We start from the raw sequence: 13,818 nt of genomic DNA, 5'->3' as shown, positions 1-13,818 counted from the left end.
TTCACACAGATCAACTCTTTACTCTCAGTATATTATTATTATTATTATTATTATTATTTACCATCTGTTATTATTTCATGCTCTAGGTCTAAATAGCATATCTGTCATGACTAGAGAGAGAGACACAGTCTCTTGTCTAATTTATGTGTTGTAATTACAGTGCGGTTATGTCCATCTAAAGTAGGAATCTTTGTACAAATAGAACCAGGAAGAAGAGCGAATCTAGACCAAAACAATCCATTTATCAAGTCGTAACCCAGATGGAACTGCTTTTTCCTCATTACGTTCCATGTACAGTGCATTCGGAAAGTATTCAGACCCCTTGATTTTTTCCACATTTTGTTACGTTACAGTCTTATTCTAAAATGTATTAAATTGTTTTTTCCCCTCATCAATCTACACACAATACCGCATAATGACCACGTTCTAGTGTACAAAGCCATATGGAGAGCCATAAATATTCACATTAATTTGTCTGGCAAGACTGTACTCTGTCCAGAAATACTGCTGCTTGCAAATGTATAAAAAAAATATATATATATAATTTTTTATATTCAGACCCTTTACTCAGTACTTTGTTGAAGCACCTTTGGCAGCGATTACAGCCATGAGTTTTATTGGGTATTATGCTACTTTCAGGTCTCTCCAGAGATGTTCGTTAGGGTTCAAGTCCGGGCTCTAGTTGGGACACTCAAGGACATTCAAAGACTTGTCCCAAAGCCACTCCTGCGTTGTCTTGGTTGTGTGCTTAGGGCCGTTGTCCTGTTGGAAGGTGAACCTTCGCCCCAGTCTGAGGTCCTGAGTGCTCTGGAGCAGGTTTCTATCGAGGATCTCTCTGTATTTTGCTCCGTTCATCTTTCCCTCAATCCTGACTAGTCTCCCAGTCCCTGCCGCTGCAAAACATCCCCACAGCATGATGCTGCCACCACCATGCTTCACCGTGGGGATTGTGCCAGGTTTCCTCCATACGTGACGCTTGGCCTTCAGGCCAAAGAGATCAATCTTGGTTTCATCAGACCAGAGAATCTGTTTCTCATGGTCTGAGAGTCTTTAGGTGCCTTTTGGGCTGTCATGTGCGTTTTACTGAAGAGTGGCTTCCTCTGGCCACTCTACCATAAAGACCTGATTGGTGGAGTGTTGCAGAGATGGTTGTCCTTCTGCAAGGTTCTCCCATCTCCCCAGAGGAACTCTGGAGCTCTAGGAGTGACCATCTGGTTCTTGGTCACCTCCCTGACCAAGGCCCTTCTCCCCTGATTGCTCAGTTTGGCCAGGTGGGCAGCACTAGGAAGAGTATTAGTGGTTCCAAATTTCTTCCATTTAAGAATGATGGAGTGTTCTTGGGGACCCTCAATGCTGCAGACATTTTTTTGGTACCCTTCCCAGATCTGTGCCTCAACACAATCCTGTCTCAGAGCTCTATGGACAATTCCTTCAACCTCATGGCTTGGTTTTTGCTCTGACATGCACTGTCAACTGTGGGACCTTATATAGACAGCTGTGTGCCTTTCCAAATCATGTCCAATCAATTGAATTTACCACAGGTGGACTCCAATCAAGTTGTAGAAACATCTCAAGGATGATCAATGGAAACAGGATGGACCTGAGCTCAATTTCGAGCCTAATAGCAAAGTGTCTGAATACTTATGTAAATAATCTAAAAACCTCTTTTTGCTTTGCCATTGTTATTGTGTGTAGATTGAGAAAAAACATTAATTTAATATATTTTATTTCTGTAACAAAACAAAATGTGGAAAAAGTCAAGAGGTCTGAATACTTTCTGAATGCACTGTAAACATGCTCAATTGTGTGAAATGTTAATAGTCCATTACAAAAGACAGACAGAGGAATTGCTCTCATTCAATAAAGACATTATGGCAGAGCCAGACGATCAGATCTCCTGTTCGGCATCTAGGAAAAACAAATCGGTCTTAAAATGTCATCATACATTCATCGATTAGTCGTTTTTGAAAAGAGAGACTCCCTCTGAAGTGGTGAGATGGAATATTCGTGAGGCAAAGGGCCAAGCAACACACAATAAACCCAATTATCCTTATACCCCTTCGGTAATGTATTGCTGTATTTATTCAAGTTCACCTCCTTTGTGGAGACCGATTTATTTGTCATTGCCAGGATTCCTGGCAAGGCTTCGACAAGCAGCAGTATTTCTGGACTGACTTCAGTCTCGCCAGACAAATGAATGTTTATGGCTATCCACATGGCTTTGTACACCAGAATGTGGAGCAATGCTCCTTATAAGGCTGTTATGTACATCAATGTGGAGTTTGGTTGTGTACATGGAGCACTACCAGGCTGCCAGACATGCCTTAGGAGGTTAGGCAGGTCAGTTGTATTAGCTAGGTGCCAGTCATATTTGTAGGGATCTCCATGATATCACCTGATAGGTTATACAGTGTGACAGTGGTAGATTTAAAGCAGGAGAGAAGTTCCAGTTGTATGTGTCTAATCCTGCTGAGGTGGTGTGTCAAGGCAGGTCTGTGTCTTCTCTCACTGTAATGACTCCTGGCACTCAACAGCAGCAGAGGCTCGGATCTCCAGCGATGGCTTAAGCAGCTGTGAGGCTGACATCTCTAGTCCAGCGCAAGGGCTTCTCTCTCCGGGAACTCACCCCAGCTAGGGTGGGCTGGGATAGGGAGGGCTGGGGCTAGGGCCAGGGCCGGTTTAGGAAGCCATGCTGCCAAAGAGATCTTAACCCTTCTGCACTTTTCCATATGCGTTCTAACTCTTCACACGCGGCCGCTCAAACGTCAACCCTAGACTGTCATGCAGGTTACATTTCAGCTGGGTGATATATGGTCAAAGGTTCATCTGATCCCAGTGCCTCAACCTTTCCGTCAGCTGCATCCCAAATTCAAAGTTTCATAGATATCCCAGCCTCATCTATAAGCCATGAGAATATAGATCTGCCTTTGTTTGGGTGCATTTTATTGTCTCCCCCATTTTTTATTTTTTATTAAACCAATATGGATCCCTTGCGTACAATACATTGAGTGGCGTGGCCATGGGCAGAAGAGCCTGCACATTAGCAGTTAGCAGTAGGAGAATCTCTCTACAGGAGAAGGTCCCCTGGTAATACCTGTCTTCATCAATAATGGAGCTCCTCTTGTCCAATAATGGAAGCAGAGTGAAGGCAGAGAGGAGATTCTCCCCCAGCTCTTTTGTGTAGATGAATCTCATCCATATTTAACAGTGAGCCATGTTAAAGGATGTGGTAACTGATGGATTTAACTGTCATGTGACGCTCTGATCTCTCTCCTTTAATACGGATCCTCCTTATGTATTGTTATTATTAGAACAGGAAGTAGTCACCATAGGACAGGAAGTAGACACCATAGGATAGGAATAGTTAATGGAGGGCTGCAGCACTGCTAGTTTTAATCCTACCTTTCCAATCAGGAATTGTTTCAGACCTGGGAAACCAGATGAGTGAGTCAATCAATTACTGGGATCTATTAACTACCGGGAAGAGAATAAAATCAGCAGTGCTGTAGCCCTCGTGGACTGGATTTGAACATCCCTGCCGTATCTGTGGTACTGTAGTCTGACCAGTGATGTACCTCTCTCCTCCTCCTTCAGGTCATTTGGACTAGGTGTGGTTCCTGAGGCCCTGCTGTCATGAGGTCGCCGGAGGGGGTCGTGAAGACCCCACCCCGGATAGGAGTCAGATCCACCCTCCTGGCTCTCTCTCTCCTCCTCACTTGTGTCTCCAGCTTCCTCCAGCCACTGCCAAGAGTCTTCCTCTCCTTCGAAGGTAAAGAAATGTCCTGTTTACTCCAACAGTGAATCCCTAAGCATCGGACAGACATGCCCTCCATCTAACCTTCTACAGAACATCCGTAAAGCATTACCTCAGGCTTAGTCTCATCCTGATCTGCTGTGTTTCACCACAGCTGTGATGAGCTTACAGAACACAATGAAGCTATTAGTTTATGGTGTTAATGGGTCACATATGGTCAATAACAGATTGATGCCCAACCAGAGGATGTACAATCATCTTTGTCATTTTGAACTAATGAGAAAATACTCTATAATTACCTTCTCTGCAATGTCTGAGATGAGATCGTTGAATGTTCCCTTAGATGTTTGATTGACCGGCTCTATCCTTTATAGTACCCATGCTGCTTAGACCCTGTGGGCCTTAACATCATCATGTCCTTGGTTTCGGCCTGTGAGACCCTGAAATCATGGTTCCATTTTTTTGTTCTGTTCAATGTCATTGAGGCGAGCCAGCCGTACCTCTGTGAGATTGTACTGTGTCATGACTGACTGACCTGGCTCAGCCTGGTCCTGGTTAACTTCTATGGGCTAGGTGGGAAGTTAGCGTCCCACTCTATTCAACAGCCAGTGGAATCGCGTGGCGCGAAAAACAAATACCTCAAAAATGCTATAACTTCAATTTCTCAAACGTATGACTATTTTACACCATTTGAAAGATAAGACTCTCGTTAATCCAACCACATTGTCCGATTTCAAAAAGGCTTTACAGCGAAAGCAAAACATTAGATTATGTCAGGAGAGTACCCAGCCAAAAATAATCACACAGCCATTTTCAGAGCAAGCTAAATGCAGCACTAACCTTTGATGATCTTCATCAGATGACACTCCTAGGACATTATGTTATACAATACATGCATGTTTTGTTCAATCAAGTTCATATTTATATCAAAAATCTGCTTTTTACATTAGCATGTGACGTTCAGAACTAGCATACCCACCGAAAACTTCCGGTGAATTTACTAAATTACTCATCATAAACGTTCACAAAATACATAACAATTATTTTAAGAATTATAGATACAGAACTCCTTTATGCAACCGCTATGTCAGATTTTAAAATAGCTTTTCGGCGAAAGCACATTTTGCAATAATCTGAGTACATAGCTTGGCCATCACAGGCTAGCTAATTTGACACCCACCAAGTTTGGGGCAACCTAAACTCAGAATTACTATTAGAAAAATTGGATTACCTTTGCTGTTCTTCATCAGAATGCACTCCCAGGACTTCTACTTCAACAACAAATGTTGTTTTGGTTCCAAATAATCCATAGTTATATCCAAATACCTCAGTTTTGTTCGTGCGTTCAGGTCACTATCCAAAGGGTAACGCGCGAGCGCATTTCGTGACAAAAAAATTCAAAATATTCCATTACCGTACTTAGAAGCATGTCAAAAGCTGTTTAAAATATTTTTTTTATGCTATTTTTCACATAAAATAGCGATAATATTCCAACCGGACAACGTTGTATTCATTCAAAGAGGGAAAGAAAAAAATGGCGAGGTCTCGTGAACCCGCATCTCCAGTCTCTCTGTCCCCAGGCAGACCACTGACAAACTCTGCTCCTGTTATCTGCCCAGAGACAGGAGACGCGTCAATCCGCTTTCTGAAGGCTTTAGAGAGCCAATGGAAGCCTTAGAAAGTGTCACGTAACAGCTCAGATGCTGTAATTTCGATAGAGATTGTCAGATTGTCAGAAAGGCCACTTCCTGCATGGAATCTTGTCAGGTTTTTGCCTGCCATATGAGTTCTGTTATACTCACAGACACCATTCAAACAGTTTTAGAAACTTTAGAGTGTTGTCTATCCAAATCGACTAATAATATGCATATTCTCGTTTCTGGGCAAGAGTAGTAACCAGTTTAAATCAGGTAAGTTTTTCATCCGGACGTGAAAATATTGCCCCCTAGTCCAGACAGGTTAACTTTAAACACACACAGTGGGTGGAGGCACTGTTTCCTTTCCCTGTAAGTGTTGTTACAGCCTCTTGGTCTGATTCTCTTTTATTTAATTTCCATGACACAGATAATTGGATGAATTATTAACCCTCTGAACTAGGAAGGAGTTTGCGGGGGAGGAGGGGTTGTTTCTTGTTTCTTATGCTTTCAGGAACCACCTACCCCTCCTCATAAGTGGTGTAACTGTACACTGGTGTTGATGTTGTACAGGAACTGATGGATATGTTTGATCATCTTTCAGTACCTCCAGGCCCAATGTAGGAGAGACTGTGTGGATGTGCTAAACTCAGCAAAAAAATAAACTTAATATAAAAGCAAACTTAATATATGTTCATACAAATATTTACACAACAAGATTCAACAACTGAGACATAAACTGAACAAGTTCTACAGACATGTGACTAACAGAAATTTAATAATGTGTCTCTGAACAAAGGGGGAGGGGGTTAAAATCAAAAGTAACAGTCAGTATCTGGTGTGGCCACCAGCTGCAATAAGTATTGCAGTACTGCATCTACTCCTCATGGACTGCACCATATTTGCCAGTTCTTGCTGTGAGATGTTACCCCACTCTTCCACCAAGGCACCTGCAAGTTCCCGGACCTTTCTGGTGGAAATGGCCCTAGGCCTCACCCTCCGATCCAACAGGTCCCAGATGTGCTCAATGGGATTGAGATCCAGGCTCTTCGCTGGCAATGGCAGAACACTGACATTCCTGTCTTGCAGGAAACCACGCACAGAACGAGCAGTATGGCTGGTGGCATTGTCGTGCTGGAGGGTCATGTCAGGATGAGCCTGCAGGAAGGGTACCACATTAAGGAGGAGGATGTCTTCCCTGTAACGCACAGCGTTGAGATTGCCTGCAATGACAACAAGCTCAGTCCGATGATGCTGTGACACACCGCCCCAGACCATGACAAATCGATCCCGCTCCAGAGTACAGGCCTTGGGTGTAATGCTCATTCCTTTGACGATAAATGCGAATCCGACCATCACCCCTGGTGAGACAAAACCGCGACTCATCAGTGAAGAGCACTTTTTGCCAGTCCTGTCTTGTCCAGCGACGGTGGGTTTGTGCCCATAGGCGACGTTGTTGCCGGTGATGTCTGGTGAAGACCTGCCTTACAACAGGCCTACAAGCCCTCAGTCCAGCGTCTCTCTGCCTATTGCGAACAGTCTGAGCACTGATAGAGGGATTGTGTGTTCCTGGTGTAACTCGGGCAGTTGTTGTTGCCATCCTGTACCTGTCCCGCAGGTGTGATGTTCGGATGTAACGATCCTGTGCAGGTGTTGTTACATGTGGTCTGCCACTGGAGAGGACGATCAGCTCTCCGTCCTGTCTCCCTGTAGCGCTGTCTTAGGCATCTCACAGTACAGACATTGTAATTTATTGCCCTGGCCACATCTGCAGTCCTCATGCCTCCTTGCAGCATGCCAAAGGCACGTTCACGCAGATGAGCAGGAACCTTGGGCATCTTTCTTTTGGTGTTTTTCAGAGTCAGTAGAAAGGCCTCTTTAGTGTCCTGCGTTTTCATAACTGTGACCTTAATTGCCTACCGTCTGTAAGCTGTTAGTGTCTTAACGACTGTTCCAAAGGTGCATGTTCATTAATTGTTTATGGTTCATTGAACAAGCATGGGAAACAGTGTTTAAACCCTTTACAATGAAGATCTGTGAAGTTATTTGGATTTTTACGAATTACCTTTGAAAGACAGGGTCCTGAAAAAGGGGTGTTTCTTTTTTTGCTGAGTTTATGTCTGTGTTGCACATGTCTGTGCGGCATCTGAGTGCTCAGACAGTGTTAAGAGGTGTTGTGACTGTGACTCATTGTCTTTGGAAAGGCTGTGATGTACTGTGGTCATCTTTTTCCTTGACTCCAGGCACCTTTCTCTTCCTCTCACTGGCTCTCGTCCTCTCTCTGCCCCTTTTCTCCTACTGTCTCTCCTTTCTCCTTTCATTTACTGACTTTCCCTCTCCTCTCTTCTTCTCTCTGTGTTTCTCTGTGATTGTCTTGAGTGCTGTAGCCCAGCTGTCAGACAGAGACAGGCAGTGAAACGCCCCACTCAGCAGAGCTGCTCACAGACAGGACCCAGGCTGTATAGTCTTGTCTAGGGGATGTGTGGAGCATTACGGGTGGCGTGGAAAAAGCCTGCTCACTCACTGCAAACAGACCAAACCACTCAAATACCTCTGTGGCTTTTACATACAACCCCGGTAGGCCTATTCACTCCTGCCCTGTTAAAATGTCTGACCTCCAGGATTCCCCGTCAACATGCTGGAATTAATCTATCCCTGCTGCTGATCATGGGATTGGTCAATCCCTTTTCCATGTGTGGATTTGATTTGTCCCCATTTCATGCTTTAGTTCGGTACTACTGTATCTGAGTGAAACGTCAAAGGGAGCTATTATCAGTCAAATAGGTTCTAAAGTGGTTCTTGGTTGGTTAGCTCTGGTTCTGTGATGGACCGGTAGAAGCTTTTTTCTTTTTTTAAGTCAGATGTGTGTCTGTCACTTAGGATGATCTATGTAGGTGCTTCGCTGTGCTTCGTTCCCATGGGACTCATTGGATTGAATTAGTGGGAAAACAGAAGGGGAGGGGATTTGGCAGTGACTAGAAGGACATTTCAAAGTAAAGAAAGGAATGTGATTGGGAGCCAAGATTTCAGGTGTTGGTTTGCTTCCATGCTGTGATTTTAGAGCTATTCTGTCCGAAATGTTAAGCACAGGGGAGTTGAGCTGAAGTGATCTTTGTTGGTGGAGATGGAAATAACTTGCCGTTGGGGCGGACAGGCTCCATATTTCACCCTGCTTTCAGTGGAGCTTCTGCCTGGGAGAGATCCAGATGTAGGGAGTTGGAGACTCCTCTGACCCAGGCAGAGGGCTCTTCTCTCCAATAAACTCCAGTGTGGATTTCCCCACTGAGGGAAGTATTTGGGGTGCATGGGCTCTCTCCAGTACCAGGGTGGGGAGAAGAGAGGAGAGGTGCAGGGCCCAGAGAGGGTAACAGGTGGGGGGTCCAGTCAGCAGCAAGTGTAAGGGTGTGCGTCAAAGGTTCTGCACTGGAGGCGAGATATATTGTAGTTCCCTAGAGTAAAGACTTTATTACTACAGCCTAAACTGACTAAACCAAAAAAGAGAAAATAAACTCTGGGAGGAGGCTTGTGTCAGTACATAGTATCTCACTCTCTCTCTCTCTGTCTCCCTCCCTCTATCTACCCATCTTTTCATCCCTCTCTCCTGAAACTTTAGTCGAGGGTAAGGCAGGTTCACGTGGCCGAGTGAGTCAGCTTGCGTCTCCAGGAGAAGTTGCCGTCACTGACATTCCTGCTCCCTCACACTGCTAAATCTTGTCTTGGAGAGGCAAACGCAACGCAACGGGACGGCAACCAAAACACAATAATAAACGGTGAGAAACGCAGGCCCTATATAATAAACGTCAAATACGGCCATACGTTTCAGTAAAGCTGGAAAATAAACGAGAGGCTTCAATTCTTTGCAAAAATCATTATGGATTTACTAGCATGATAAGGGATTTGTTTTTAAACTTTTGTTTTCAATCACTTTTATTTTCTCCGATATTTAGTCTCGTGTTCCCTTTCATTTCACATATTCCAAAACACAGACTCCATCTGTTGTCTCAGTGAAAGTTAAAATAATGAATAGCAGAGCGTTCCGAAGTCTGTGTTTTGTAAACCACGGATCAAAGAAGACAAGGGCCATATTTTCCCATGAATCATTAAAATGTGAGAATGGTACAAAGCCCAGGACTAAGTACTGAATAATAAACCACTAACAGTGAGGCGTCCTATAGCTTTCTCTGAGCAGGTGAGGTGTAGATTAGACTGGACTAGGTCTAATCCAAGGCCAAGATTCAGACAAACGCAGAGAAAATGTAATAAAATATTTGTCTGAATCCTGGGCTAGGGTTACCTAGTCCATTCAGATTTACACTTCCCATGCTCAGAGAAAGCTTTGTGATTTAGAGCCCTTGGCGTCGTGATTTGATGGTTACTACTACCATCACCTCTGTCATGGTCTACAAATCAAGTGCACTGTGATGTCGATAATCTGTGTTTATTTAAATCCCTGCCTTAGATTATATGGAGATTTGTTTCAATTTCAACTAAGGTGGAAAATTATTCTGGATCTGGTCCAGTGGTCATATAGCATTGCCCTTTCTCAAATGGATTCAGTGACATAGGTGATACGCTTTTAATCAGAAACAGAATGAACTTTTCTCTCTTGGCTTTTTACCCCGCAAAAAAAAAGACTTTCAAACATACAGTATCTGGATTTCATCTCAGTTTATTTGGCCAAATTGCTGAGCATAGAAGAAAACGTTTGATCATCAGTTTCTTGGTCAGAAAGGCCCTGGCTCATGCCATGTTTATACTTTCTGTTGTTTGACCCAGGTGAAGCTGTTCACAACCTTTGTTAGGCTGCATTCTGCACCTGCCAGTGAGTTTACAAGCCAATAAGACAATGTTTTAGCCCCGATCTAATTGTTAGGAGGCCATATTAACAAGTTGCCAGCCCAGGGCTATGGCTGTATGGTACTTCTTCTTAAGCCTAGGCGTCCCGCTAGCGGGACAACTTCCGGTGAAACTGGAGGGCGTGCAATTAAAATAATATTAAACATTTAGGTACATATAAAAGTGTCTTATATCGGTTGAAAGCTTAAATTCTTGTTAATCTAACTGCACTGTCCGATTTACAGTAGCTATTACAGTGAAAGCATGTCATGCAAATTTCCAAGACTGTGTCCCTGTACTAAAACTGATATTTCTTCTTCGTTTTTGAAATTACAAGCCTGAAACCTTTAACATAGACTACTGACACCCTGTGGAAGCCATAGGAATTGCATCCAGGGAGCAAATTTCCTGTATGCCCTTATACTTTCCATTGTAAGAGCATGGTCTCTCTCAACAACAAAAAAATCTGGTTGGTTTTTCTTTGGATTTTCTCCTACCATACCTATTGTGTTATATTCTCCTACATTATTTGAACATTTCTACGTTTTCTTTCCAATGGTACTAATTATATGCATATCCTGGCTTCAGGGCCTGAGCAACAGGCAGTTTACTTTGGGCATGTCATTCAGGCAGAAATTGAGATAAAAGGGGCCTAGCCCTAAGAATATTTATTACACATCTAAGGCTTTCTGTATATGGTCTGGTAGGATGATTTTGGTTTTGTTTCTCTCTGGGTGATTGTGAAGAGGATTATACACTAACACAGTGGGTGTTGAGAGTCATGGTCACTGTCACCGCTGACAGGGTGCGTGTGGCTCAGGGTGGGTGTTGGTCTTTGTTTAAGATGTCGTTAATGTCCTTCTATCCTGGTAAAACACTGCTGGTGGTCAGGGTGTCACTATGGAAATTACGTTGAAGAAAATATAAAAAATAATAATAATAATATTAAAAAAATGTAAAGTGTGTGTGTTTAGCAGGTGTCTATTTGAATCCTCCTGTCTAGTCCTTGGTAGAGAGCCTTGGTCGCTTAGCTGCAGTTTGAGACGTGTGGGAGATTAATTAAGATAGTGTTCTTGTAATGAGTGTTCCCTCTCTCTGGGAGCTACTCCTGTTCTCAGCCAAACCCTGAGCGGAACCAGACGTCACACACACACACAGCCGTCTGTCTCACAGCCTTTCACCATAGAACGGATGCTCTGGTGTCCCAGCTTCCTCAGATTAGTTCCTTCTTTTATCATGCATCATTAGAATCTCCTCCTAGCCCTCATTATTCATAAAGGATGACTATCGGGTGCTCGTCCAATTGCGAAGTATGTTTATTTAATTGTGGGATGGCGTGTGGGTGTGTGCGCATGCAAATTCTTCACATTTGATTGCTTTCTGATGGTATGCCTTTCTGCTGAATCACCATAGAAACTGACCGGGGTTTTTTTGTCCCTCTTTATAAAACAAATTGAGGCAGTGAGCTGTTAAGTGAATATTTGGAATACTTCAGGTATCCTGAAAAATGTTTGACCCCTTTCAGATTTAACCCTAATAACACTGCTCAGCGTTTTACTAAGGAAAATCAAGAGGTGCATTCAGTGGAACTGAAACACAGCCAAGGTAAAACATTTTCTGAATTCCTACGTGAAGAAATCATTTGGAAGACCAACAGCAGAGCCTTGCCAATGTAACATTCACCTCCTGTAAGATAATGTCTCAAACTTTAAATTTAATGGGAAGGTCTGAGCCAGTGGTTTGATGTTCAAGGTTTTTTCCTTGCCGAACCTAAACCTTTAAACCTGACCATAAATCGCCTAACTTGCCCCAGATCTCATGATAATGTGTTCTCTATGGGTTTGCCCTTTTGTCTTCTATCCCTGACCCCTCCGCAATTACGGGGCCCGGATAGGTCAAACAGACCGCTGCCTGCATGGTTGTCAGCAGGGTCAATAGGAAGTCAAAGGTCGTCAAAGGTTATAGGCAGGGCTGACGCGGGGCAAAAGTGGACCAGTGTGTCTGCGTTAGTGCTCAGGGGCATGGAAGTAAAATAAAATGCTTATAATTTCACAGAGTATCCCATATCTGCTTTACACTATTTTTCCCAGAGTGCATCTAAACTTGTAATTTGCAACAACATTTGCCTTTGAAGTGAAATCACAAATCCGTGATGGTATGCTCCAGGGAGTTCAAGGCTATACAAACCGGTGACCTGTCAATACTGTCGACAGAGAGATGTTTAGAAGTAATTTTTGTGTGGTTGTTGCTTGTGTCTCCAGGCATGTGTCCTATTGCTAGCCAAGCTAATTGATTGAGTTAGAAACAGGACATTCTCCAGTGAAGGTTAGCGGGTACAGGCTGCAGCAAAGCCTACGGCTGCTGTGTTTGCAGACAGGGTTTGACAAGCCTTCTGTCAGTCATACCTTTTCTCTCCTTTCTCCTCCTTTCTCTTCCTGTCTCTGTGTTTTGACATTCCTGTCTTTGACCTTGCCGCCCCAGATGAATGTTTTAGTGTTCATCCCGTGCACCATGTTGAAAGGTAATCAATGGCCATCAATATGGAAGAGACAGTATCTTTCTGGAAGATACACAAGGTCAAATGGAAATGGTGACAGTTGGTCTTTGGGAATTTAGGCTATTGATTCTGTGAAATGTATTCTCAAAGTTGTTTTTCTGTTTTTTTACAGATGTATCATTAAATATTTTCTTTTGTACACAGAACTATTCTCATACTGGCTTTGAGCTTAAGTGAGTTTCCATAGAAAAAGGCCAAGGTTATCTACATAATAAAAGGGAAAAGGTTAAACTAACACAGCTAGACTATTACATACAGTGCATTGGGAAAGTATTCAGACCCCTTCCCTTTAACCACATTTTGTTATGTTACAGCCTTATTGTAACATGGATAAAAAATGTTTTTTTAAATCTCATAGATCTACACTCAATACCCCAAAATGACAAAGCGAAAACTGATTTTTAGACATTACTGCAAATGCATAAAAAAAAACGATACCTTATTTACGTAAGTATTCAGACCCTTTGCTATGAGACTCAAAATTGAGCTCAGGTGAGTCCTGTTTCCATTGATCATCCTTGAGATGTTTCTACAACTTGATTGGTATCCACCTGTTGTAAATTCAATTCATTGGACATGATTTGGAAAGGCACACAGCTGTCTATATAAGGTTGACAGTACATATCAGAGCAAAAACCAAGACATGAGGTCGAAGGAATTGTCCGTAGAGCTCATGTCTTGGTTCTTGCTCTGACACAGGTTTGTGTTGAGGCACAGATCTGGAAAGGGTACCAAAAAATGTCTGCAGCATTGAAGGTCTCCAAGATCACAGTGGCCTCCATCATTCTTAAATGGAAGAAGTTTGGAAACACCAAGACTCTTCCTAGAGCTGGCCGCCCAGCCACACTGAGCAATCGGGGGAGAAGGGCCTTGGTCAAGGAGGTGACCAAGAACCAGATGGTCACTTTGACAGAGCTCCAGAGTTCCTCTGTGGAGATGGGAGAACCTTCCAGAAGGACAACCATCTCTGCAGCAATCCACCAATCAGGCCTTTATGGTAGAGTGGCCAAACGGAAGCTACTCCTCAGTAAAAGGCA

At 43.3% G+C, this 13,818-nt stretch overlaps 1 protein-coding gene across 1 annotated transcript in view; it reads left to right on the top strand.

Annotated features, from left to right (window-relative positions):
- LOC106576426 (semaphorin-3C) overlaps positions 1 to 13,818 on the top strand; it is a 48,154-nt gene that overhangs the window by 1,244 nt on the left and 33,092 nt on the right. Inside the window, exon 2 of the mRNA XM_014153606.3 lies at positions 3,595 to 3,769. Within this exon, the coding sequence (XP_014009081.3) occupies positions 3,634 to 3,769 (136 nt within the window). The 5' untranslated portion in view covers positions 3,595 to 3,633. The remainder of the gene's footprint in view (positions 1 to 3,594; positions 3,770 to 13,818) is intronic.

Source organism: Salmo salar, chromosome 17 (assembly GCF_965601325.2).
Source record: "Salmo salar chromosome 17, fSalSal1, whole genome shotgun sequence".
Lineage (NCBI taxonomy): Eukaryota > Metazoa > Chordata > Actinopteri > Salmoniformes > Salmonidae > Salmo > Salmo salar.
Note: the sequence above shows the minus strand (reverse complement) of the source record. Positions and strands in the feature narration are given on the sequence as shown.